Source organism: Sphaerodactylus townsendi, linkage group LG09 (assembly GCF_021028975.2).
Source record: "Sphaerodactylus townsendi isolate TG3544 linkage group LG09, MPM_Stown_v2.3, whole genome shotgun sequence".
In the NCBI taxonomy this organism is placed as follows: Eukaryota; Metazoa; Chordata; class Lepidosauria; order Squamata; family Sphaerodactylidae; genus Sphaerodactylus; species Sphaerodactylus townsendi.
The window spans coordinates 67,901,812-67,928,621 of NC_059433.1; the positions used below are offsets into that span (position 1 = coordinate 67,901,812).

The 26,810-nt window shown below is 45.3% G+C and overlaps 1 protein-coding gene across 1 annotated transcript in view; it reads right to left on the reverse strand.

Moving 5' to 3' along the window:
• Window positions 1-1,061: 1,061 nt before the first annotated feature.
• Window positions 1,062-26,810, reverse strand: part of LOC125439477 (protein FAM135B-like) — a 33,077-nt gene continuing 7,328 nt past the window's right edge. The window contains exons 5-8 of the mRNA XM_048508578.1: window positions 6,650-6,803; window positions 4,438-4,487; window positions 1,547-1,702; window positions 1,062-1,199 (exon numbers count right to left, since the gene is read on the reverse strand). Coding sequence (XP_048364535.1) covers window positions 1,062-1,199; window positions 1,547-1,702; window positions 4,438-4,487; window positions 6,650-6,803 — 498 coding nt within the window. The remainder of the gene's footprint in view (window positions 1,200-1,546; window positions 1,703-4,437; window positions 4,488-6,649; window positions 6,804-26,810) is intronic.

A 26,810-nucleotide genomic window follows, 5' to 3' on the forward strand; every position in this document is an offset into this window, starting at 1 on the left:
CAGATAAGCCTCCACAGCTTAAGTGGCAGAGCGGGGAATCAAACCCGGTTCCTCCAGATTAGAATGCACCTCAGTGGCGTAATGTCCATTGGGCAATGTGGGCAGCTGCCCAGGGCTCAGGAATTTTGCAGGGCATGCTCCTGCATTTTTATTTTTTGGTGGTTTTTCACATTTCAGCCTGCAGGGGACGCATTTTAGAGACTGTCCTGATGATACCTCCCAAGTTTGGTGAAGTTTGGTTCAGGGGGTCCAAAGTTATGGACCCCCAAAGAGGTAGCCCCTATCCCCCATTGTTTCCAATGTGAGCTAAAGAGATGGGGGCTGCACCTTTGAAGGTTCATAACTTTGGACCCCTTGAACCAAACTTCACTAAACTTGCAGGGTGTCATCAGGACAGTCTCCTGAAGATACCCTGAAAGCTTTGTGATTGTGCCTTCAGAAATGTGCACCCCACAGGCTGCACCAGAAATTCCCCATTGACATCAATGGAAAAAAATCAATGCAGAAGTAAGATTATTGAGAAAATTTCTGGGGGTGCCTGTCCGGGGTGCAATTGTTAAGCTATCAGCACCAAAATTTCAGAGTATCTTCAAGAGACTGTCCTGATGACATCCCCTAGGTTTGGTGAATTTTGGTTCATGGGGGGCAAAGTTATGGACCCTCAAAGGTGCAGTCCCATCTCCTTAGCTCCAATTGGAAACAATGGGGGATAGGGGCTACCCCTTTGGGGGTCCATAACTTTGGACCCTCTGAACCAAACTGCACCAAACTTGGGGGGGTATCATCAGGACAGTCTCCTGATGATATTCTGAAACGTTGGTGCCAATATCTCTAAAATGCGTCCCCTGAAGGCCAAAACAAAAAAACACAAAAAATAAAAATGTTACTGCAAGTTCGGAGGGGGCAGGCTCAGGCCCTTGTCCCTCCAAGTGCCTCCAAATCAGCTCATCTCAGCCCTATCTGTGGATCAGGATAAGCCGAACCGCCAAGCCTTGCTGCCTGTGCTCCGCCTCTTGCCGGCCCTGCTGCGTCCTCAGATGGATCTTTGTGGAGTGGCAGGGCTAGCAGTCAGGGGCGCACATGCACCTGGCCGACCCACTGACTGTGCTACTCTTCCCTGGATGCCGCCACTGCCCGCTGCCGCCCGCCCGCCCGCCCACCTTCTGCATCCTGCACCCTTTCTTCGGTAAGGGGGGCGCCTAAGTTCAGCCGGCAGGGAGGGGGGAAGCCACAAGCCACCAGGGGAGGAGGACGGGGGAGCTCTACCACCCATGGGGGGGGGCATCAAACTTAGGTTTTGTCCAGGGCTTCAGTTTGCCTCATTACGCCCCTGATGCACCTGCTCTTAACCACTACGCCACTGCTGCTGTAATAAAAGTACTGTAATAAAGTACTGTAATAAAGCAAAAAAATTGAACTTGTCCTGCTTGCATTCCTTGTTTGTTTTTTGCTCTTGGCTAAATTAATAGCTGGGTCTAACCTCTAGGAATAGTTTTGCATCAGTTTCCTCAAGCAAATATCACTGGACTCTGTTTTGCGGCGTTACCCTTAGAGTGTGATGCTCCTGGACCAGATAGGCCGTGACGTCTGGATGTAGAGTTACCACCTCCAGGAACTGAGTCCAGAGAGCCACCAGGTGGGAGCAAAGGCAGGTCAGATCCTTGCTGATCTGTTCGGCGATCTTCTCTGGATTGTTCAGAGTCTAGAAGGGTATGACACAAGCATCATTAGTACACGATCAAAGAACACGTTGCACCCACCGCGTTTTATGTGCTCAAAAATGTGTATAAAACAATAAGGTGCATATATATAAGACAAACCAAGTACCACAGTGCTCTACAACAAAACTCTATGTACTCAATTTCTTCAAGGACATAGTTCTTAATGCTAACAAGTCTTAACTGTAAGAGTATCAGCGTTCGTACGCAGTGTTCTCAGTTCGTTACCTGCATTAAGAACTATGTTCTTATTTTTGAGCACATAGAAAGCAGTGGATGCAACGCGTTCTTTGATTGTGTATTAGCTTTCACGTTGCATCGGTTGACTCATTTAATACTTTGTATAAGCAGAATTAGGTCAAGTTTCTAATGATGATCTGAAATAACATCATTTTCGGGGTGGTGGGGTGGTGGAAACAAAGAACTAGCGAAAGAAGTTTTCTCAGAAGAGACCCCCTTCATCATTCAGGCAGGATAAACAGGAAATTGGTGAGTACTTGGAGCTATTCAGAGGAAGATTCCACCATGGCCAAGGGTATCAAAGGTGATGACTCTTGAGGCCAATCTTTCTATGTCCTGGGTGAGCCTGAACGTGAACCACTAATTTCTATGATTTTTTGTTTTTCTGTTCTTCAGACTGTCGGGCTGCAAACTATAAATCATCCACTAGATGGAGCTGCTCCCCTATAATGCCAAATTCCTAATTTGCACACCACATGTCATTTCCTATCTGTTTCTTCCAGACTGTCCTAACAGGGCAGTCAGTTATTTAATGCATGCTCAGAAAGTGCACACGCACCGATTTCAAAGGGAATCACTGGCACATGAATCTGTATATTGTAGTTATTTATAAGTTACGCATGGTTTTCAGGTAGAAGAAGCCAGTGCCGTACTAGATTCATTTCCATGTGAAGCGGGCAAGAGCATAGACAGCATTAAGTTACCAGGATCCCATTGACAAATCATGTCAGGTTAGGTCTATTAAAAGTTCCTTCTTTTATCCTTATACTTACAAAAAAGCCACATGAAATGAAACCTCCAGATTTAGAGGCAGTATACCTCTGAATAACAGATGGCTAGGACAATCAACAAGGGAAGAGCACTTCCTTTGTTATTAGCTTTGAAGCATCTCAGTAGCATTTGGTCAGCCACTTTTGGAAAGAGAACTACCACACTTTCCGCTCCATTAAGGCAATTATTCAGCTGACATAATAATAATAATAATAATAATAATAATAATAATAATAATAATAATGATGATGATGATGATGATGATGATGATGATGATGATGATGATGATGTCAGCTGAATGTAGGAATAATAATTATTATTATGTCAGCAGGAATGTAGTAGTCTGGAAATTATTATTATTATTGTAGATTTCACAGCTGCCAGATCTTTAGCTGGTTGTTGGACTTCATTACAATTCGAGCCTCACCCAGAGGCCTAGGAAGTTGTAATGTATCGGAGTAGTATTCGTGCGGATCCCAGCAGGGCTGCCTTCTGAATTTGACAGATGTTAATTCTGTCAATTCAAAGATGTTTCAAGTGCTGCTTCAACTGCTGCTTCAAGTGTTGTTTCAAGTGCTGTTTCAAGTTCAAGTTGTTGTTGTTGTTGTTGTTGTTGTTGTTGTTGTTGTTGTTGTTGTTATTAGAAGAAGAAGAAGAAGAAGAAGAAGAAGAAGAAGAAGAAGAAGAAGAAGAAGAAGAAGACGAGGAGGAGGAGGAGGAGGAGGAGGAGGAGGAGGACCAGGAGGAGGACCAGGAGGACGAGGAGGATGAGGAGGATGAGGAGGACGAGTTTAGATTTATATCCCACCTTTCTCTCTTCTAAGGAGACTCAAGGTGCTTACAAGCCCCTTCCTTTCCCCACAACAGACCCCTTGTGAGGTAGGTGGGGCTGAAAGAGTTCTGAAGAACTGTAACTAGCCCAAGGTCACTCAGCAGGAATGTAGGAGTCTGGAAATACATCTTGTTCATGAGATAAGCCTCTGTCACTCAGGTGGAGGAGTGGGGAATCAAACTCGGTTCTCCAGATCAGAATCCACCTGTTGTTGTTTTTTACCACTACACCACACTGGTTTCAGTTATGATTGGCTTCAGTGTTCCATTTTGTCTAGAATCCAACCTCTGCCTCAGACCACTTGAGCTTCCCTGCACTCTCTGGCTGCAGCCTTCCAGAAATCCTGGGAAAAGGAAGCAGGAATACCCTGCTGGGAGACTGGTCAACAGCACCCATTCACAACTTCTTGGCTGATAATGTTGCAAACTGTTTGACAGTCAAACTGAGCATGCTTCAAGGCGGTGATCAGACAGGAGCGAATCGCTTGGTCTGCTGAACCAGTTGGCTGTGTGTTTTGCAAAAACCGGCAAGCGCAAAAAGGCTGCGGATTCGAACTGAGCTGACTTCAGTGACCCCCAGCATCACCAAGGACTACTTAGATGAAAACTAAGGTGGAGGAGTGGGGAATCAAACCTGGTTCTCCGGATTAGAATCCACCTGGTCTTAACCATTACACCACGATTGCTTGAGCCTTTCCTCAGAAGAGGAAGTGTTCCAACCAACAGGCAACAACAGGCTCGAAAAGCAAAAACACATGCTGATTTTTTGCTTTCCAATTTAATATGCATTTCACTGGGGGCACTCCCCTGTAGAGAACAATGAAAACGTTTCCACCTGGCCCGTCTGAAAACTCTACATGTGACGTGGGATGAGTACCTGAAGCTCAGCGGAGAGTTGGAACAGCGTCTCCTCCACAGCAAGATCCTCTAGGAAAAGGAAAAGGAGATTCATTACTAAAGCACTGCTGTTGTAGGAAATGAAAAAACCTGTTCTTGGACATGGAGGATCTATACAGTGCCGATCCCAGTAAGCAAAGCAAAAGATTCCCAATTGACAAAATGTTGCTTCCGCTTTCTTTCCCGAAGGAATGCTGCCTTGTTCTTCCCTTCTGGAAAAAAAGCAACTCAAGTAGAGTAAATGTCAGTTCTTATGCCGTTTCCGAGGGTTTCCATGATACCCAGCAGAATTTCCAGGGTAAAAAGGGGTCTCAGACTGCCCCTGGAGAATCCAGTTTCACCCTGGACAGAGGGGTGGGAAAGGCCTATATGCCACTCGTGGTACTTCGGATCTAACTCAGAGACCCTTTAAAATCCTGCAAACTCAGTGATTGGAGCTGAGAATGAAGTGAATATCATTAATATTTGAAGAAGTTCATGCTCAGAGCCAAACTACCCATCATGGGACAACTTGTGGCCACTGATGCCATTTTAGATGAGAATTTAGCAGTTTAAAAGTTCCTGTGGTATTGTCAGGGGGATGCTATCCATGTCAGAGGGATGTTAGCTAGTTGATTGAGATGCATTCCCAGAACCATGTACCTACTTAAAATAACACATTGCTGCTGCTTTTAAGATATATGTAACCAGCCTGCTAAATGTAACCATTGCCATCTGCACATTCTTTCCTTGATCTTTGCTTTATGGCTTCACATACTTGTAGACAACTAGGTTTCCCCTGACCCAGTGGTGTACCTAGGCAAACTGGAGCCCTGGGCAAAACCTGAGTTTGATGCCACCATCCCCCACCATGACCAAACAATGATTTTTTTCCCACCAGGTCGAAATTCAAAGTCACCATCACATTATAGAACATGCCCCAACTCACAAATCGGAATACAGAAAAGGGCCATGCCACACAGCAGAAATATTTTTAAGAACATTTTCAAAATGATTTAAAAATGTTTTATTACTGCTATGAAAACATTTTATGGTATTGTATCCAGTCCCCCCAATTGGGGGAAACAGCATTACTTTCAATGTTATTTAAACTGGGGACCCCAGATTCTCCCTTTGAAGTGGATTTACCACCCAGGTTTGGTGAAGTTTTGCTCAGAGGGTCCAAAGTTATGAACCCTCAAAGATGTAGCCCTCATCTCCTATTAGCTCCCATTGGAAACGATGGGGATGGGGCACTCCCTTTGGGAGTCTGTAACGTTGGACTCCCTAAACCAAACCTCACCAAACTTGGGTTATATCATCAGGAAAGCCTCCTGAAAACTTCTTGAAATTTTGGTGCTGCTAGCCTAAAAACTGCACCCCCTGCAGGCCAAAACCCAAAAAACACTGAAAATACAAAAAAATCCCACAAACGAACCTGCATTTTTGGCGCCCCCCACAAGGGGGTGCCCTGGGCAACTGCTCACTTAGCCCAGTGGGAGGAATGCCTCTGCCCTGACCCTCTTGTCCCATGGGAACAATGTTGCTTTCATTATCTCATGGGGCAGGAAGTCAGGTGACTTTCTCTTGCTATCTGCTAGCGACCTTGGGAAGCCTCAGCTCCAAAAACTGTTTTTCACAAATTTTTGGGAAAACAGGAGTGGGGCTCGCTCGGGGGATAAAGCAGACTGTAAGTGTCAGCTTCATCAGAACTGGCTTTACTGGTGTGGTACTTTGATGCCTACTCAATAAATGCTATTGATCAACACTTCCAAGTCTATTGGGTCTGAAACCTAACAGGTATACAGAGGACATGCCTTCTTGTCTGCCCTCCCCCCCATGGATTTTCAAGCACTGGAATAGCTGTGTGGGGGGCTGTGGAGGCACCTGAAAAGATTGCATGGTACCTTCGTGCCACAGACCAAATCAAGATGGCGCCCGTGTAAAAAACGTTAAAATGCCACATTCTCATCTAAAACGGCATCAGTGACTACAGATTGTCCCATGCCAGCCTGTAATCTGTAGTTTGGCTCTCCGGATTGACGGTGCAGTCGACGTTCGTTTGAATGGTGCATGAAATGTTCTGCTAGATATAAATATCTTGGCACCTTCAGAAGGGGGCAGAAAGGTACAGCAAAAGCAAATCACACCAACTGCTGCCAGAAAACCAGAGCCCTGCCATCACATCCAGTAAGCGAGAGCTGGTCACTCACCTAACTTCAGGTGCGGTAAACTGGGGATCTCCTTCTGGATGATGCTGTAGTACACCTGCAGTCCTCGGTATGCATTCAGCAGCAGGAGGCAAAGGTCTTTGTGCCACTTGTGGGCATGCTGCATGCAGTTTTCGGATGGTACATAAAAGCTGCCCTGCAAGAGACAAAGTGGGCAGATGGTTAGAAGGTCCATTTGCAAGATGGCCAGGCTATGTTGTTCGTTCGTTCGTTCGTTCGTTCGTTCGTTCGTTCGTTCGTTCGTTTGTTTCCATTTTTAAACCGCCCTCCCCCGGAGGGCTCAGGGCGATGTACATCAATATCATATAAATACAAATATAAAAACAATCTATAACAATATTCAATTCATAGAACTTAAACAGTTTAAAATTTGCAGAAGGCGACTTATCCCAACCCCATTCCTGCCCATGGGAGACCAAGATGGTATGAGGGTCAGATGGTCATCCCAGCTGGCCAAAAGCCTGGTGGAACAGGTCCATTTTGAAGGCCCTGCGGAAACTCTGAAGGTCCCGCAGGGCCCTGGTCTCCTTTGGGTGCCTGTTCCACCAGGTAGGGGCCAGGGCAGTAAAAGCCCTGGCCCTTGTTGAGGCCAGCCGGATCTTTTATGTTAGCAGCAACAGAAATAATCATGCCCATTGGGGCTTTTCACCGGCCCATGGTTTTCTTCTTCCTTTTCTTGGCGGCTATGCTGCCAAATGCCTCTTTGGAAGCAGATCGACCCCCCCCCCACGCCACACACACACACACACACACACACACACACACACACACACACACATTTTGGATTGGCAGGTTTAGGAGCATATCCGTAAGTGGCCTAGAAAGTTGCCAAATAGCATCTGGTGGATATTGCCTCACACAGCAGATGCAGCTCTTTTGGGCGAAGAACTCACTGCCACTGGATGCCACTAGGTTAGAGGGCTTCGTAATCCCATTCAAAAGTTGTAATTGTACCTTCTTTTTGTATTGATGTTTTCTTATTGGTGTTTGGTAAGGGACCTGCCCCTTACCTCCCCTTTCTACCTGCCCCCTTGCCCCCTTTGATGTTTGTGAATAAAAGTTCTTGCGCTTGTTTGCAAGGCGCGATTCTCCTGCCCGAGCTGTGACCATCACCTCCAAATAAAATCCTTTGCTTTGAAGAACGCCGGCTTCCTGCGCCTCATTACGTTGCTGAGCTGAAATCACTTATTGTTACCCGAGCAGCAGCGGTAACAATGCTATTACCCATGACAGCTAAAAGCAACCTTTGTGTTAAGAGTCAATAACCCTCTTAATACAAGAGCTGGTTTGAGATCACAATAAGGAAAGTCTTTGGCCTCCCTGATCTGCCACTGCAACTCGGATAGAGTTACCAATTCTGCCTTGGGAAATGCCTTGAGGCAAATATATAAATGAAGGCTGAGGCCCATCTGTTGGGACTTAAGAACATAAGAACATGAGAACAAGCCAGCTGGATCAGACCAGAGTCCATCTAGTCCAGCTCTCTGCTACTCGCAGTGGCCCACCAGGTGCCTTTGGGAGCTCAGATGCAGGAGGTGAAAGCAATGGCCTTCTGCTGCTGCTGCTGCTCTTGAGCACCTGGTCTGCTAAGGCATTTGCAATCTGAGATCAAGGCAGATCAAGACTGGTAGCCATAGATCCGACTTCTCATCCATAAAATCTGTCCAAGCCCTTTTTTTAAAATACATCCAGGTTAAAATTGGCCATCACCACCTCCTGTGGCGGCATATTGAAACACCAATCCGCACGTGCGTGAAGAAGTGGTACCTTTTATTAGTCCTAATATTGAATTATTCCCCCCAGCATTTTCAATGTAAATGGTTCTAATGTTGTGAGAAAGAGAGAAAAATTTCTCTCTGTCAATGGAGGCATTTTCTGTCCACCCCATGCATAAGTTTATGAACTTCAGTCATATCCCCGTTCAGGAGCGTCTCCTCTCCAGAGCTAAAAAAAAAAAAAAGGAGTCCCAAAGCTGGCTGCAGCCTCTCCTCATAAGGAAGGTGCTCAAATCCCTTAATCATCCTCCTGTTGCGCTTCTCTGCACTTTTTCTATCTCTTCGATATCCTTTTTGAGATGTAGTGACCGGAGCTGAACCACAGTACTCAAGAAGTCGCGGTCCTGCAAAAGGCTGGTTTGGGATCCAAGGGCAGGAAGGTCTTTGGCAGTTTTATTATCAATTCCTGATCTACCACTGGCACTCAGCATAGAGTTTACCAATTTCACAGCTGCCATGCTTAGGGTTTACATGCCGGGAACAGAATATACAAATGAAGAAGGCTGAGTCCCATTCCTGGTCCGTGGTTAAAAGAAAAGGATCTGTAGCGTGTATCTACAAAGAGGTATGTGACTTTGCACACTGTATTGAAAGCATTCCTGTCCTTCAAAAAATACTGGATCTACCCCCGGATTTAGATTTTTTCCCCTCGCAACATGTCTCGGACAAATTTCTCAGCTTTACATAGTGTTAGATATCACATCCATCACAAAAGAGAGGCCTTCCAAAAGAGAAGAACATTTTCACCAACTGTCTCTGCAACCATCATGTAATTCTTTTGGGGGGGGCGGGGATACAAAAAAGGTAGGTCGCCTGAAGACAATCAAGATGCAGAATATAGTTTTTCCTCCACTTGTTCACCATAAACATACTAGGAACTCCCACCGGAAAACAGCTTTGAGGAATCAGGAAGTACAGTGACCTGGTGGGCCGCTGCCAGTAGCAGAGTGCTGGACTAGATGGACTCTGGTCTGATCCAGCAGGCTCGTTCTTATGTTCTTACGTTCTTCTTGTTTACTGCACAAAATGCATCTTTTTAAATTACCAAGCCGTCTTGTGTTTATCGATCCCCCATTTCGTATAACATGGCAGGTCATGACAGAATGTCATAAAATTATAAGCAATGGAAAAATGAAGCCGCGGCGCTACCGTAGGGTGCCCCTTATGAATTCTGAAAGGGCTATTAAAGCAAATAATTAGATGAAAGACTGTTCATGAGATCGGGTTTGAGCGTGTGCCCTTAACCTCCTGGGAAAGCAGACCTTGGAGAAGTTTTCGTCAAAATGTTCCTTTTCATTACTGACAGGAAAGCCACTACTAAAAGTGATATTGAAATGGTATAGAACACCAAAACAACTAGCATATATGATTAAAGGACTCAGCCCTAAATGCTGGCATTGTTTTGATCAGGAGGCATATTATAGCCATATGTGGATGGAATGTATAGAAGTGGAAAAATTTTGGACAACGGTAATGTTATAGATCGAGAAACTGGTAAAGATTAATATTGGGATAAATAACGACTTAATGTTCATGGGTGTAATGGAGGATTGAAGGGTAGATAAAAAATATAGCTATATGTACACAATAATGATCAAAGCAGCACATGCAACAATAGCTTTAGGCTGGAAAGAAAAGAAAAAATGGACAATCCAGAAATGGTTGGATTACATCTGGGAACAAGTGACACTGGACATTTTTGACATAATAACAAAGAATAAACTGTAGCAAGATAAACAGAGCGAAATCTTGAAGATATGGACCATATACGAGGACTGGATGAAAGAAGCTGGAGTCAATGAGGAGAAATGGGAGAAAAGATTCCAAAAATGAACTTACTGCTGTTTGTTTGACAAAAATATGAAAAAATATAGGGGGGAGGGAAAAAGGGGGAAAATGTATTGTTTGAAAACAAATGAAGAAAAGCATTAATATAAATGTAATATTCAAATGATACAATAAAAAATTATTTTTTAAAAAAGGAAAGCCACTACTGGCAGTTGTGAACAAGGTTTAAAATTTGGAAGATCGGTTTAAATACCTTGCCAATGTTTTTTTTTAATTCTCCCTGTGAGCTCTGTGTTATAGATCAAACAGTGGGACACTTATTAAAAAGTGCATCCCCACCTGTTTTCCAAGCGCAACTTCCCCAAAGCTCCATCATTAACAACTAGCACGGAGACAGGCAGATCTCTCCGCCATTCCCTGGGTGCTCTTAAAGGGGGAGGGAGACCTCCAAAAGATACCAGCCCCAGATAAAATCCTACTTAATTAGGAGTCCAGCAATGTTCCCTCTAGACAATAAATTAAATTAGCTCCTTTCTCTGATGTTCCAAACGCTGAGCAGCGTCAGTGTTTTGAAGCAGCGTAAGGGAGCAGTTACAAAAGGAGAGCCGGGCCTTAAAAACTATTGCTTATTAATAGGGCTTTCAACTTTCGTGTGGGGCCTGGAGATTCCCCCCCCCCCCAAAAAAAAAGAAGGCCTGTGGTTGCCATGATGCTTTCACAAAATGCTTACTTAAAAAAATGCCAGTGTGAACAAAGTGTCAAATGCTATCTGGAGGAGGAAATGCCAACCTGTCCCCTGATAGTGATAAATGACTTCAACCTTTCCAGGTCTGTTTATTTTACAGTCGGTGTGACGTATTTTGACTGTGGTTTTCCCTCGCCTTTCTTTCACATTTGTTTCCTGTGATCTGTAAGGAAAATGGTCGTGCGGCTTCTTCCTTGGCGGCCAGAGATCATGAGGGACCAAGTGGGAAGGGGTTAGGATGGTTCTCTCTTGCTGTCCAATACAGAAATAAAAAAAATCAACTGGGCATAAATACAATCAACAGGAAAGCTACAGATTTGGCAACAACTAAAAAAAAATGAAAGCCCAATGCAAGGAATAGTGCAAATGAAAACTATATTCTAAAGCACAACTATAATCTTGTAACTTTGTAACATACAAATATACAGGTAAGTCAAAAACATTCATCTGTATCAGCCAGATATACTGAAGGTCTCATAGAATGCACATAGAGTCTATGTGTGGTGAGGCGACGATAAGCTCACCGCACCCCCAAGGAACGTAGGAAAGAAATCAAAGTGTCCACTGCCAGTTATATTCACCATATGGTTAATGGAGGCAGTAAGTCCAGCGTTCAGAAAATAATGGAGACGAAATGCAGTATCACCAATCCGCAAAACGCATGCGCGCCTCGATAGCGTTTTCGCAACTCTTCTTCAGTGCATATTTGCTGCAATAATTCTTCCCAAAGTTTTTTTCAATTATAGCTATGTATTTCCAGTCCGTACTACGAATCCTTCATTGGATGTTCCCTCTTGGAAACATAGCGGTCAAGATTATAGTTGTGCTTTAGAATATAGTTTTCATTTGTACTATTCCTTGCATTGGGCTTTCAATACAGAAATCATACAGATGGTTGAGGATCCTGGATTTGACTCCCTGATGTGTCAACGATCCCCAGAGCCATCTAGGGAATATCCATCCACCTCTTTCTTCATCTTTCTTCTCATTTATATTCCTCTTTCTTTCCTTTTCTCCCCCTTCCTTCCTTCCTTCCTTCCTTCCTTCCTTCCTTCCTTCCTTCCTTCCTTCCTTCCTTCCTTCCTTCCTTCCTTCCTTCCTTCCTTCCTTCCTTCCTTCCTTCCTTCCTTCCTTCCTTCCTTCCTTCCTTCCCCCTTCAGTTGGGGTTCAGGAGTTAAACGTCATCTTATGTGTCATTTTATATCTCACCTGACATGACATAGTTGGAAAGGAAGGAGAGGAGACAAGAAAGGGAAGAAAGGGAAATGAGAGGAACATTTTGTTTGCACATCATGATGACGAAGTCGGTTTTTCATCAGGCAGTTTGGCTGTTCCTAAGCTGCTCAAACCTGTTCAGTGGGTTATTCTCCACATATCTGAACAGTATAGTACAGTGAGATGGACCACATTTCACGTATCCATGGTCTTGCACAGCCTAATGAGAACGGGAGCCCCCCCCCCCAGACTTGCTGCTGTGCCGATGGTTTGAACAGACAGTGATTTACACATGAACCAGCCCAATGTTGTTGTTTATGTGTTTTGCCCCTTTGTTGTTGTGGTGGTTCTTCAGAATCCCTGTTATCAATATTAATGCTGATCTGCTTGGAACAGCATTTCGTATGCATGAATTTTTTCTCCACCTGGCTGAAATTCTGGTCCACCCTGACACATTGCCAGCAATTCAAATGAAGAGGGCATTAAAAACCACAAAAGTGTTCAACACACTACAGTGACAAAACACAGAGATCTGGGACTCAGTTCGCATATGATCACCACTGTCAGGAAACACATCTTTCCTACCAATCATGTTCAGCGTAAAGTTGCTGGCATTCCTCATTTTAATGTCATCGTTTTTGGAAGCCACCCACCGTATTTTGGCAGGAAGCCAGGCATAGAGATATAAATAAATCAAATGACCTTCTGTAATAACCAAACCCAGCAATCATTTGCCTTCAAACTTCCAGAAATAGTTTCCCCTTCCCCGACTTAATCTTTTCTTCCCTAATTTCCCACCAGAAGGCCCACCCTTTTAAAACTAATCTCCTTCAACTAAATTTCTCATTTCATCAAAATTAATTTCCTTTCTGCTTAATCTTGAAAACCTGAAAGTTTCTTTCTACTCTCCTGATATTTTTAATAACAGTTTTTTTTCTCACTAATTTCAGCTCCACATACATGAAACAAACCGGAATATAGAATCCCAGATCCAGATGTTTAATTTTGTTCCTGTTACTCTTATGGCAAGCTATATGCTGAAGAAGTAGTTTGTCATCTAGGGAAATGGGTGCTGACCGGGGAGTTTGTTCCACTGTGAACTCTCTGGAATTGTACCCTCTTATACCAGTGGTGGCGAACCTATGGCACGGGTGCCAGAGGTGGCACACAAAGCCCTTTCTGTGGGCACGCGTGCACAGAGTTCGTCATGTGATAATAGTGTAATTATTTCAGGGAGATTATTAGCATTAAACCTAAGACCTAGTTTATTTATTTTATTTATTTATTATATTTTTAGACCGCACTCCCCAGAAGGCTCAGGGAAGCAGTGCAGTTTTGGGGAAGCAGTGTAGGTAACCCTGTTAAGCACTGCTAAACCCAACTGATTTTCATGAGAAGAACGAAAGCACGATCCTTTACCTGGGAGTAAGCTTAGTTGCTGGAAGTGGGGTTTGCTTCAGAGTAAACGCTCCAAGGGTCGTGATTCTCCTGTTCGAAGAGTTGACAGTTGCTTCACTGTCTACCACCAAGCTTACTCCCGAGTAACGCGCGCCTTGGAGCCAACCATTTTTTCTATACTAAAACCTCAGTATTCAGGTTGAATTGCCATGTAGGCACTTTGCGATAAATAAGTGGGTTTTGGGTTGCAGTTTGGGCACTCGGTCTCGAAAAGGTTCGCCATCACTGTCTTAGACACATGGAGGATTTTGAGTGTAATATTGTTGTATGTTGCCATGTTGCATGTCACTAATGACATTTACACTTATCATACTTGTGCTTGTTTTCCCAAGATTATAATCTACATAGCAGCCTGGGCGTAGTGTTTGAGGTTGTGTTTGTTTATCAAAGCTTGATATGCATGTATATATGAAGGTGTTTTATATTAAACCAGCAATAAAACTGTTATGTGAAAAAAATGTAATGGGCTCTAGAAAATTGTGACATCTGCAGTTCACCACCTCCGTTTGTGCAAGTGTGAGTTGTCGCCAGTATGGCTTTCCTTTTACATAGATAGGTTAGACAATGGATCCATCATGGCCTAGGGCCGATTATGGACAAAGTATCTGCTGCACAATGGGAGCAAATGTCTGTCGCAGCAAGATTTCTTGTATGGATGTATTTCCTGGAGCCCCGCTTTCACTTTCCATTCTTTTTCCAGCAAGCGAGACCACTTGTAGCGCAACTTCTAATTTGCTTCACTGTCAGAGCAGGCAAATTTGCCAGTGAGCATAGTTTTGCCCCAGACATCTTTCCCTGGCCCATGGCTAGCCTACCTAGCTTCATGTCGCTCTCCATGCCTTCCCACTCAAGCTGGAGGGGCGCCTTCTGCTGCTGGAAGTCCAGCAGCCCTGGTGCCGTCTCCCTCCCCTCCAAGCAGCTCAGAAAAGAGGGAAACGGCCACTGCTGGAGGCGTCATGCCCACGGTGCCAGCAGAGGGCGCTGTTGGAAGTGCCGGGGGAAAGACCCACTGGTCACGTGGGGGGCAAATATGCCTCTGCTTGTAATCCTAGGTGATACGTAAATAGGGTTGCCAGCTCTGTGCTGACAAATCATGGGAGATTTTTCAGGGGGTGTGATTTTGCATCCTCCTTGATGCTCCTAAAATTTCCCCATTCTCTATGCTAAAGGCCATAGAGACTAGTGAAAGTCCTAGAGTGTCATGGAAGATGTGACATCACTTCAAATTACAGGTTCAGAGGATATGATGTATTTACCATGGAGACAGGGAAAATCCCTAGAACATCATCACTAACTGTCCCCTTCTTCCCATATTTTTCTCAGTCCTCAAATCACTGAGGCTCATTCCGCACATGCAGAATAATGCACTTTCAAACTGCTTTCAGTGCTCTTTGAAGCTGTGCGGAATGGTAAAATCCACTTGCAAACAGTTGTGAAAGTGGTTTGAAAATGCATTATTTTGCATGTGCGGAAGGGGCCTGAGAATGAGAGCAAAGATTGTTCATCTACCACCCACTAGTGAAAATGTTAGATACAAATTTGTTATAAAATATTGACCAATGGCCCTGATTCTGTGCTCAAGAAGCAAAACCAAAGGGACTCCAAGAACTAAATTCGTGTAATACCTCTTGTTTATGTCTCTTTTTTTCTCTCACCTATTTTGAAAGTTTTGCCTGGAAAGTCACTTTAAAATCCTCATTTGCTGCAATTCACTGCGGGGTACCAAAGAACTGTTGGATAGCTGGTGTCGTGGTGAGATTTAGCATACATTTCCCACTCTCTCCTTGATTATACCTCCCTGTTCCTGCGGGCATCTCTTGAATTATTCATGGTACACCTACCAGCATCGAAGTCAGTTTCAGGGAAGACAATCAAATTTTATGAACTGCAGAATGGTTTACCATTATTTGGGAAGTCATTATACTGTGTCTTCTTTCTCCCAGATAATTTGTCCTATGACTTTTGATACTTAAAACTCACACACACACACACTGTATCACGGAGATCCCCAATGTGGTATCTGTGTGTACTTGCCAATGCTTTTTCAATTTCTTTTTAGTATTTGGGTGGGGCCAGGTAGGCCTTTTTCCCAGCATGCCTTCTGATTGACCACTGGAGACTTGGCTGACTGTATATATTTGATGGAACCTTGCTTTGAAGAAGAAGAAGAAGAGTTTGGACTTGTATCCCCCCTTTCTCTCCTGCAGGAGACTCAAAGGGGCTCACAATCTCCTCGCCCTTCCCCCCTCACAACAAACACCCTGTGAGGTAGGTGGGGCTGAGAGAGCTCCAAGAAGCTGTGACTAGCCCAAGGTCACCCAGCTGGTGTGTGTGGGAGTGCACAGGCTAATCTGAATTCCCCAGATAAGCCTCCACAGCTCAGGCGGCAGAGCAGGGAATCAAACCCGGTTCCTCCAGATTAGATACACGAGCTCTTAACCTCCTACGCCACTGCTGCTCCTACCGCCACCACAGAACAAGGATCTTCAGTCGGTGACTGAGGTTTATCCGTAGAAGCCATGGCGTGGTTAAAATCACTTCCTGCAGCAGACATTTTGTTGCTGTAGCCATCACACTGTCAGAATTCCTAAGGTGCCCACAGGTTCAAAAAGGTTGGGGACTCCTGCTGTATCATATTGTATGCCAGCTGGAATTCCTTGGAATAATGATGGGGTATACAGCTGTATCTGAAAACTATGCATCTATTATTGGTTTTGTTTCTCGTCTCTCCCAGATAATGATTTCTATTGGCCATCCTTTCACTCGGCAAATTAAAAAAAAATCCTGATGATTTGTGGACAAAGCCTGGAGAGGACAGGATTTGGAAAGGAGAGGGATATAGGTAGGTATAATACCACAGCATCAGAAGTGGGATCCAGCAGGTTCCCACAGGTTCCCGAGAGTAGGTTACTAATTATTTGTGTGTGCCGAGAGGGGGTTACTAATTGGTGATTTTGCCACGTGATTTTTGCCTTAGTTACGCCCCTCCTCTCACCAGTAGCACGCAGAACTTGAAGCAGTCTAGCAGGAGGTGCACCGGTGTGCGTGGCAGCCTGTGCCTGCGTGCATTCGTTTCCTGCCCAAGGACCGACGCAGCGGCTGCGTCCTTGCCACAGCCCCACCCAGGAATGCCCCACCCCCGGAATGCCCTGCTACACCCCCCCGTCGTGCCACACCCAGCCCCATTGGTGCTACACCACAGTTGGAATCCCACCACCATGGGAACCTGTTACTAAAATTTTTGGATCCCACCACTGCACAGCATATATCCTCCAAAGCAGCCATTTTCTTCAGGGGAATTGATCGCTTTAGACTGGAGATCCGGTGTAATTCTGTGAGGTTGGCAAGACAACACAAACCCCAATCCAATACTATAACCCTGAAACTTTTTGAGCCTGTGGGTACTTCTGGAATTTTGGAACAGGGCAGTAGGAAAAACTACAAAATGGCTGCCGCAGAAGACAACGCCAGTGACAAAATGGCTGTCACAGTAGATAGGGTCAGGGAGCTCCTGTTGCCTCCTGCCACAGAGAAAATCACCTGTAAGGAACACCTGGAAGTGACATGGGTAGCTCTAGGAACCATCAGAAACTTCCAGCAATTAGAGCTACTGGGTTTTCCCCAGAGCTGAAATTATTTTCCCCAGAGCTGAAATTATTATGTCAGCCTCCAATCATGTCTCCACCCGATACCTTTCTATAGCGTTTCCAGGTTTCTCCTGGCAATCGGTGGGAGCTTTAGGGAGATAGATTCAGGTGCAGCAATCTGACTCCCCAATGCAATAATGTCAATTCTGGCTTGATATGGAAGCGTGGCATCACATCAGCTGGATCCTGCAACACTTGCCCCAAAACTCTACGGTTCCCATAGAATTAGTTTCCATAGAGTTTTGGGGGAGAGTGCTAGTGTGTCCCCCTGGTGCGGTAGGCACTTCTGCAGCAAGCTGGAAGTGACATCATCACTCAAGGGAAGCAGATCTCTGCCCTCTTTCACCAGCCTGCTTCCGCTCGCTAAGTAGCCGACACAAACCAGGGACACAAACCAGTAGGTGACACAAACCAGTGAGCGACTGCCCATTTTTTGTGGGCAGTTAAGAATCCTATCTCCCAACCATGCCAGGTTTGGCCTGGCGTCTATACCTGCCAGTTGTTGGTAAATCCAAGGTAGCCACAGTTTTTCCTTATATTTTTTTTATTTTAAAAATTCTCTGTGTTCAACAGTCGCCCCCCGCCCCTGTTGCGACTCCCAAAAGCCCCCTGAATAAATTACTCACAGTAATAATGTAAATCTGGCTGGCCACAGGCCTTGAAATTAAAAACCCTGTCGGGATCAATGGCTCAGCTTGCTGTATTTAGTTTGAAGTGTGTCAGAGGCCTACGCTTGGCCTGGAAAAATGCAAAAACACCAGCATATTTCCCTTTGTCACTTGAAAGTGAGAAGAACGGACCTCCTAAATCCACGTTCTTTTTAATGACTGCATGAATGAATAGCATCGTGCGGCACTGAGAAGGAACAAGGGCAGACTACGGTCTTAAAATACAGTTTCAGAAATAATGAAAACCTGTCTCCGGCATGCCACTTGGCAAGAGTCAAAGAAGTCAGACCCGCACAACCTGACACCCCAGCCATTTAATTATTCCTGTGGAAAAGCAGATAGGAGCTCTGAACGAGGAAGCATTGAAGCCTGTTGGAACCAGCGGTGCACCAGGCTTCCCGTGGGCCATATCAAAGCGGGAACAGCGGCGAGATTGAAACCTGTCTCTTTCGCAAATGAAGGCAGCAGCAGGGACGTTTTCCTGCAATAATCTAGCAAGCCCGACAAGTGATTGGAGACTTGGCATCAGAGATTTTTTCAATTGCTCATCTCCACATCTTCTCCGTTGTAACTAGAGGTGGGATCCAGCAGGTTCTCACCAGTTCCCGAGAGGGGGTTACTAATTGGGTCCGCTTTCCCGTCTCCACGCCCTCGCCTCCCCGAGAGGCATCCTGCCTTTGAACGTGTAGGTTCCGTATAGCAATTGCGACTGATAATGTAACTCCCTGAACTGGGTCGATCCCTTTCAGGTACTGCAATTCATGGATCCTCAGCCTTTCGTACCTTTTATCTCACCAGTCTCTATCAAAGAACCTGTGTGTTTCACCATTGCTGTGTTCAGATTTGTGAGTTGGGGCATTGTGAGTTGGGGCATTTTCGATAATGTGATTTAGAAATGACCTGGTGCAAAAAAAAAATTGGGGTCGTGGGGGGGGCTGCCCATGGGGGGGCATCCAACTCAGGTTTTGCCCAGGGCTCAGGTTTGCCAAGGTACGCCTCTGCCCCCTTTGCTGAGGGGGGGCTGGCGAGGGAACCTGTTACTAAATTTTTTTGATCCCACCACTGGTTGTAACTCCCAGATCCCAGTTAACCCAGTGGTGGGATTCAGCCGGTTCGCACCACTTTGGCAGAACCGGTTGTTAAAATGGTGCTTTGTAATCAACCAGTTGTTAAATTCTTTGAATCCCACCACCGGAACTGGTTGTTAAATTATTTGAATCCCACCACTGAGTTAACCCCTAATTTCATTTCTCCCTTGTGTAAATCAGAGCTGTGAACCTACAATTCCTTTATGGCAACATTTTCTTTTAAATATAAATGCTCGTACCCTGTTTCCCCGAATATAAGACATCCCCTAAAAATAAGACATAGTAGAGGTTTTGCTGAAGTGCGAAATATAAGGCATCCCCTGAAAGTAAGATGTAGCAAAGTTTTTGTATGGAAGCATGCCCGACGAACAGAACACACAAAAATCAGATATCCCCTGAAAATAAGACATAAGCGCATCTTTTGGTGCAAAAATTAATATAAGACACTGTCTTATTTTTGGGGAAACATGGTAACAACATTATTTGTACATCAATAAATCAGCCTTGGACCTAAGGTACAACAGTAGTAACTACACCCTGGCGTACATACACTCAATATTAGAGTTCAAGACAAACAATAAGTTATGTATACGGTCTCAATTTGCAATTCTATCCAACAGGTGAAGCAATGAGTAATGCACTAGAGGTTTGCTTCACCTGTTGAATAGAATTGAAAAATTGATACTGTATACATAACTTATTATTTGTGCTGAACTCTAATATTGAGTGTATGTATGCCAGGGTGTAGTTACTACTGTCGTACTTTCTAAACACCTACCTTGTAAAAATGTTGGACCTTCGGTTATTGTGATTGTGACAAAGTCCATCAAGGAAATCTTAAGTGGCTTTCCCAGCAGCGGAATTAAACACAGAGTTTTAATCAGGGAGACATGGCATCCTGATCTGGATGGCTCAAGCTAATTGGATCTCATCACATCTCAGAAGCTACGCAGGATCCGCCCTGGTAAATACTTGGATGGGAGACCAGCAGGGAAGTCCAGGATTACTACTCAAAGGCAAGCAACGGCAAAATACTTCTGGACGTCTCTTGGCTTGGAAACCCTGCGCCATAAGATAGGTGCGACTTCACGGGACTTTACACATACGCCAGACCTTTCTAATGTCAACCTGTCTGCGGAAGACTCAGGCCCCTTCCGCACATGCAGAATAATGCACTTTCAATCTACTTTCACAATTGTTTGCAAGTGGATTTTGCTATTCCGCACAGTAAAATCCAGCTGCAAAGTGGATTGAAAGTGCGTTATTTTGCATTTGCGGAAGGGGACTCGGAACCACAGCCATTCCCGCAAGAATGAAAGAAGGGGATGCTAGATATGACACCGTTGTGCCGTTAAAATAAGTAATCTCCACTGCGGATCTCACGCCATTTAAAAGAAGAAGAAGAAGTTTGGATTTATATCCCCCCTTTCTCTCCTGCAGGAGACTCAAAGGGGCTTACAATCTCCTTGCCCTTCCCCCCTCACAACAAACACCCTGTGTGGTAGGTGGGGCTGAGAGAGCTCCGAGAAGCTGTGACTAGCCCAAGGTCACCCAGCTGGCATGTGTGGGAGTGCACAGGCTAATCTGAATTCCCCAGATAAGCCTCCACAGCTCAGGCGGCAGAGCTGGGAATCAAACCCGGTTCCTCCAGATTAGATACACCAGCTCTTAACCTCCTACGCCACCGCTGCTCCTGATAACTTCTTCATCTGTGTTTTCCCTGCATTGTGGCCTGTCAGATTGGAAGCTTTCTTTTAGCACCTCTTCTTTTCTCAGTGGCATCGACATGCAATCCACATTGGCCATAAAGAAGGGAAGGAAAACAGTAATGAACATTAACTAAGCCAGCTATCTGCTGTTGATAAACAAGCTCATTAGCTCAATTATCTCAGTAATTGACACTGTGTCGCCAACCAGGAAGCAAAACAGATCGTAGTGAAAGAGTCCTCAGCTGCATGTTAAGAGGGGAAAAAAGACTTGTAGAAAGTGGGGGGGGGGAATCAAAATTGACCTGGGATGGCTGACATGCTGATAACGGGGGAGTTCTGTTGCTGCAGCTGTCACTCTTCCAATGACCCCATAAAGGAAACACAGCTGTCAGAACTGATACCAGAGTATCTGCTTTATGAAACACCATATTTTTTCTTGCAGATCTATTTCATTGACAAAATAAGTACAGCATCTCCGTTGCAGGGGTGTTTTTACCTCCTGCCCTGAACCACTGAGAATAAACCCGACCAGCTTTGCAGAGGTGCCTTCCCGTTACACAAAACTCAAACCTTGACATTACAGCATGAGGCCTTTTCTTGCCCAACCTTCACCTCACCCCTGAAGAAGGAAGATAGCGGGGTTTGGGTGGGGAGCCCAGGGCATTAACTTCATGCATCCTGGTAAAACGGGCAAGGTAGATAGTCCTAGATTTAAGGTGGGTTGCTGAGAATGTTGTGGTGAACATGTCCGGCAGCTAAACATACAATTAGGTCTCTCTCCCCATATTGCCCCGGTAGGCCCCTCCGCTCCACGGAGGAGGACCTACTCGTAATCTCTGGCCCAAAAATGATCAGACTGGCCTCGACGAGGGGCAGGGCCTTTTCAGCCCTGGCCCCTACCTGGTGGAACAGGCTCCCTCGGGAGATCAGGGCCCTGTGGGACTTACAGAGTTTCCGCAGGGCCTGCAAGACGGACCTGTTCCGCCAGGCATTTGGCCAGCCTGGTTAAAAATACATCTACCGTGTCATCTGGCCTCCCGTGGGCACAAGGCAGGGAGGGGGGTAGCCAGACGCCATCCACATTTTTAAAATGGGTTCTGTTTTTATGTAATTAATATTTAAATTATGTTTTCATGTATGTTTTAAACTTGTTGTGAACTGCCCTTAGCCCTCGGGGGAGGGCGGTATATAAAATTAATAATAATAAAAAAATAAATAGGTGAACTACGGAGCCCTTTATTTTGTTTCAAAACTGCACAGTCAATGGCTCCCTTGCTGCAAAGTAGCGATGGAGGTTCTTCTACTTTGTCTGGTCACTTCGGGCCCAAGCATGAACTTTTGGGTCCTTCAAAGGTCAAAGAAAAGGTCCCTTTCCACCAGCTTCACTTTACCTGGGAAGGATGGGTTGTTAGATAGCTGCTAAGGGGATAAGCTCTAGGTGTGTGCCATTTTTTTTTGTATTTCTTGTTTTTTTTCACTTATTGGACCCAAATTCCAACAGTGACATGACAAGAGAAGCTACAACACGCACATATTTGTGTTGCCGTAGCTTTGCAGACAGCCCCTTCAAAACAAACAAACAAACAAACAAACACAAATGGCGTCACTAGGCTAAACAAACTTCATCTGCTTTTTACAGCGAAATAGCAATGAGCTGCAAGCAGAGGAAACCTCTGAGGGGAATCTCCGGGGGGAATCTCCTGCACCACACAAAATGGCAGAGGCCACAGTAAAATTGACAAGAGCTCTGTGCAGCAGGTGGGGGGAAAAAAAGATCTGTGTTGGCTGCAACAGTTGTTTTCTCCCATGCTTTTGGTAACACGAAATCCCAAAAGGAATGCAGGCGTGCGGAAACACATCTGGTTCACCAGATAAGCCTCTGCCACTCAGGTGGAGGAGTGGGGAATCAAACCCAGTTCTCCAGATTAGAACCCACCTGTTCTTAACCACTACATCAAACTGGCTCTCAAAGCTCTACTCCTCCCACGCTATTGCTAAGCAAACTGCCTCCCCTCCCTAGCAAGCACCAAAGTCTTGCAAGGTTTTGAGACACAGGCCTTATCTTGGCCAGGAAGAGCAGAGTGACCTGCTGGTGTTCATTTCGGAGGGCTTTTCTCAAAGCCACAGCTTTTAAAACAGTGTATTTTAACAGGGGTTATCTCTTTTTCTCCTTGTAAGGCTGCTGAATCTGGAAGGTGGGGCTTAACAGGGGTTAACAGAGTTCATCTCTTGTTCCTCTTTGTCCTAGAGGTGGGGCTTTTGTCCTGAGAGGTGGGGCTTTAGTTCAGTCTCTGGAACCAGCGGCGTGCGCCTAACGGCGCGCGCAATTTTAATTCAATTTTAATTTTTTTGGGGGGGGGTTTAAATTAATAAGGACATATTTGACAGATAGTACGTGCAGATAGCTCCAGGGGGGGCAGTGACTAAAAGCGTAATATTTAAATATCTAAACAAATCAGATATGAAGGCAGAAAGCCAGCAGGGGGATGGGGGCTTTCCAGTGTTTTGCACTGAGTGTCACATGTATGACTATCTGCCACTAGGACAGAAGTTGTGGGTGTGCCCTCGCTGCAATGAGCTCCTGGCACTCAAGGAACGTGTGCGTTCTCTTGAAGCCAAGGTGGCAGACCTGGAGAAACTGAAAGAGGCAGAGAGGGTGACAGACGAGGCTTTCAGGGACCTAACAGCCGGGTCCCACTCCCAAGGTGACATCTCTTCAGATGTCATGGAGAATGAAGGCCTTGGGGATGGAGGGTGCCAGTCTGAGGTGGGGGAAGATGCTCCCTTAGATGGGATCCCTTCCTTAACTGGTGATCAGCTATCCTCTCGCACTGAGGATACCCCTCGGGGAGGTGGGGGGCTCCTTGTAGTGGGTGATTCGATCATTAGAAATGTAGAGAGTTGGGTTTGTGAGAGGCGTGATGACCGCATGGTGACCTGCCTGCCTGGTGCGAAGGTTGCGGATGTCACGCTTCGTCTAGATAGGCTTTTAGACAGTGCTGGGGTGGAGTCAGCAGTTGTGGTCCACATTGGCACTAACGACATTGGGAAATGTAGCCGGGAGGTTCTGGAAGCTAAATTTAGGCTGCTAGGAAAAAGGTTGAAGTCCAGGACCTCCAAGGTGGCATTCTCAGAAATGCTACCCGTTCCACGCGCAGGGAGAGCTAGGCAAGCGGAGATACAGGGTCTCAATGCGTGGATGAGAAGCTGGTGTAAGGCAGAGGGTTTCAGATTTGTCAGGAACTGGGGAACCTTTTGGGACAAGGTAGGCCTGTACAAACGGGACGGGCTTCATCTTAACCAAAGAGGAACCAGGCTGCTGGCGCTCAACATTAAAAAGGTGGCAGAACAGCTTTTAAACTGATCACTGGGGGAAAGCCGACAGGAGCTGAGGTGACTTCGGTTCGGAATACAGTATCTATGGGGATGCAGACAGAGAGGGAGGTTTTTCTAAATCAACCACATACAAGTGAGGAACATAGCAATGTGCATGTGACAAGGGATAGTGTCTACAAAAGACTTGAGGGTAAAGCACATAAATCCCAGGTTAAGGACAGAGACAGGGTATACAGGCGTCTCTATGCTAATAGTAGAAGCATTCGACCTAAAATGGGGGAGCTAGAGTACAGAGTTTTGAAGGAGGACTTTGATATAGTGGGCATTACAGAGACATGGTCGAATGAGGAGAACCAGTGGGATGCTGTTATACCAGGCTACAGGCTCTATAGGAAGGATAGGACAGGGCGCATTGGGGGTGGAGTTGCCCTTTACATCAAAGAGAGCATAGTATCACATAAAATAGACAATGCAAGGGGAGCTGGTTCCCCTACAGAATCACTGTGGATATCAATACCAGGTGTGAAGGACAGTTTAATATTAGGAATATATTATCGTCCCCCTGACCAAAGTGCACAAGAGGATTCTGAGATGGAAAAAGAAATTAGAGAGGCCAACAAAAACAAAAATGTAGTGGTAATGGGTGATTTTAACTATCCCCATATAAACTGGAAAAATGCATGTTCAGGTCATAGTAAGGAGAGAGCATTCCTGGATATGCTAAATGACTGTGGCTTAGAGCAGATGGTTGTGGAACCAACCAGGGGAGAGGTGATCCTAGATCTAATTCTATGTGGGACCCAGGACCTGGTGCAGGAAGTCAGTGTTGTTGAGCCGATAGGGAACAGCGACCACAATGCTGTCAGATTCAGTATCTCAGCATGCGAACAAGTGGCAACTACTAATGTAGTTACATTCGCCTTCAGAAAGGGAAATTTCTCAAAGATGAGGGGGATAGTGCGCAGGAAGCTGAAAGGGAAAATCAAGAGAGTCAAAACTGTCCGGGATGCTTGGAGGTTATTTAAAAACACAGTAATAAAAGCTCAGCTGGAATGTGTTCCACAGGTTAGAAAAGGCAGCGCCCAGTCCAAAAGAAAGCCACCATGGTTAACAAGAGAGGTTGAGGAAATTATCAGAAAAAAGAAAATGTCTTTTAGAAAATGGAAGTCCAGTTTGGCTGATGAAGAATATGAGAGGGAACACAAATGGTGGCAAAAGAGAAGCAAGTTAGCTGTAAGGGAGGCCAAAAAGGATTATGAGGAACGCATGGCTGCGAACATCAAGACCAGCAACAAACAGTTCTTCAAGTACATCAAAAGCAGGAAGCCAGCAAGGGAAGCGGTAGGCCCGTTAGATGACAAAGGAACAAAGGGTGTGCTAAAAGATGGCAGGGAGATTGCAGAGAAGCTGAATGAATTCTTTGCATCTGTCTTCACCCAAGAGGAGGTGAGGAACATTCCTGCACCTGAACCAAGCTTCTTAGGAGGCGAATCCGAGGAACTAGCGAAGATAGTGATAGACAAGGAAGAAGTTCTGGCAGCCATTGATAAACTAAATGTTACCAAATCCCCTGGCCCAGATTGCATTCACCCAAGAGTTCTTAAAGAGCTCAAGCATGAAATTGCTGATCTTCTCACTTTAATATGCAACTTATCCCTGAAATCAGGCTCCATCCCTGAAGACTGGAAGATGGCCAATGTCACACCAATCTTTAAGAAAGGATCTAGGGGGGACCCAGGAAATTACAGGCCAGTCAGGTTGACATCTGTTCCTGGTAAATTAGTAGAATCTATCATTAAAGATAAAATTATAAAACATGTAGAAAAGCAAGACCTGCTGAGAAAGAGTCAGCATTGCTTTTGCAGAGGCAAATCCTGTCTTACAAACTTACTAGAGTTCTTTGAGGGTGTAAACAGGCATGTGGACAGGGGTGAACCAGTGGACATTGTCTACTTGGATTTCCAAAAGGCTTTTGACAAAGTTCCTCACCAGAGACTGTTGAGAAAACTCAGCAATGAAGGAATAAGAGGGGAAGTCCTCCTATGGATTAAAAACTGGTTGAGAAACAGGAAACAAAGAGTGGGTGTAAATGGGAAGTTCTCACAATGGAGAGATGTTGGGAGTGGTGTCCCCCAAGGATCCGTTTTGGGACCAGTGCTCTTTAACCTATTCATAAATGACCTGGAAGTAGGGGTGGGTAGCGTGGTGGCCAAGTTTGCAGATGATACCAAATTATGTAGGGTGGTGAGAACCACAAAGGATTGCGAAGAGCTCCAAGCGGACCTTGATAAATTAGGTGAGTGGGCTCAGAAATGGCAAATGCAGTTCAATGTAGCAAAATGTAAAGTGATGCACATAGGGGCAAAAAATCCAAACTTCACATACACGCTACAGGGGTCAGTGCTATCAGTCACAGACCAGGAAAGGGATTTAGGCGTCTTAGTTGATAGTTCCATGGGAATGTCAACTCAATGCATGGCAGCTGTGAAAAAGACAAACTCTATGCTGGGGATCATTAGAAAAGGAATTGATAATAAAACTGCAAAGATTGTCATGCCCTTATATAAAGCAGTGGTGCAACCGCACTTGGAGTACTGTGTCCAGTTCTGGTCGCCGCATCTCAAAAAGGATATTGAGGAGATAGAAAAAGTGCAGAGAAGGGCAACAAGGATGATTGAGGGACTGGAGCACCTTCCCTATGAGGAAAGGCTGCA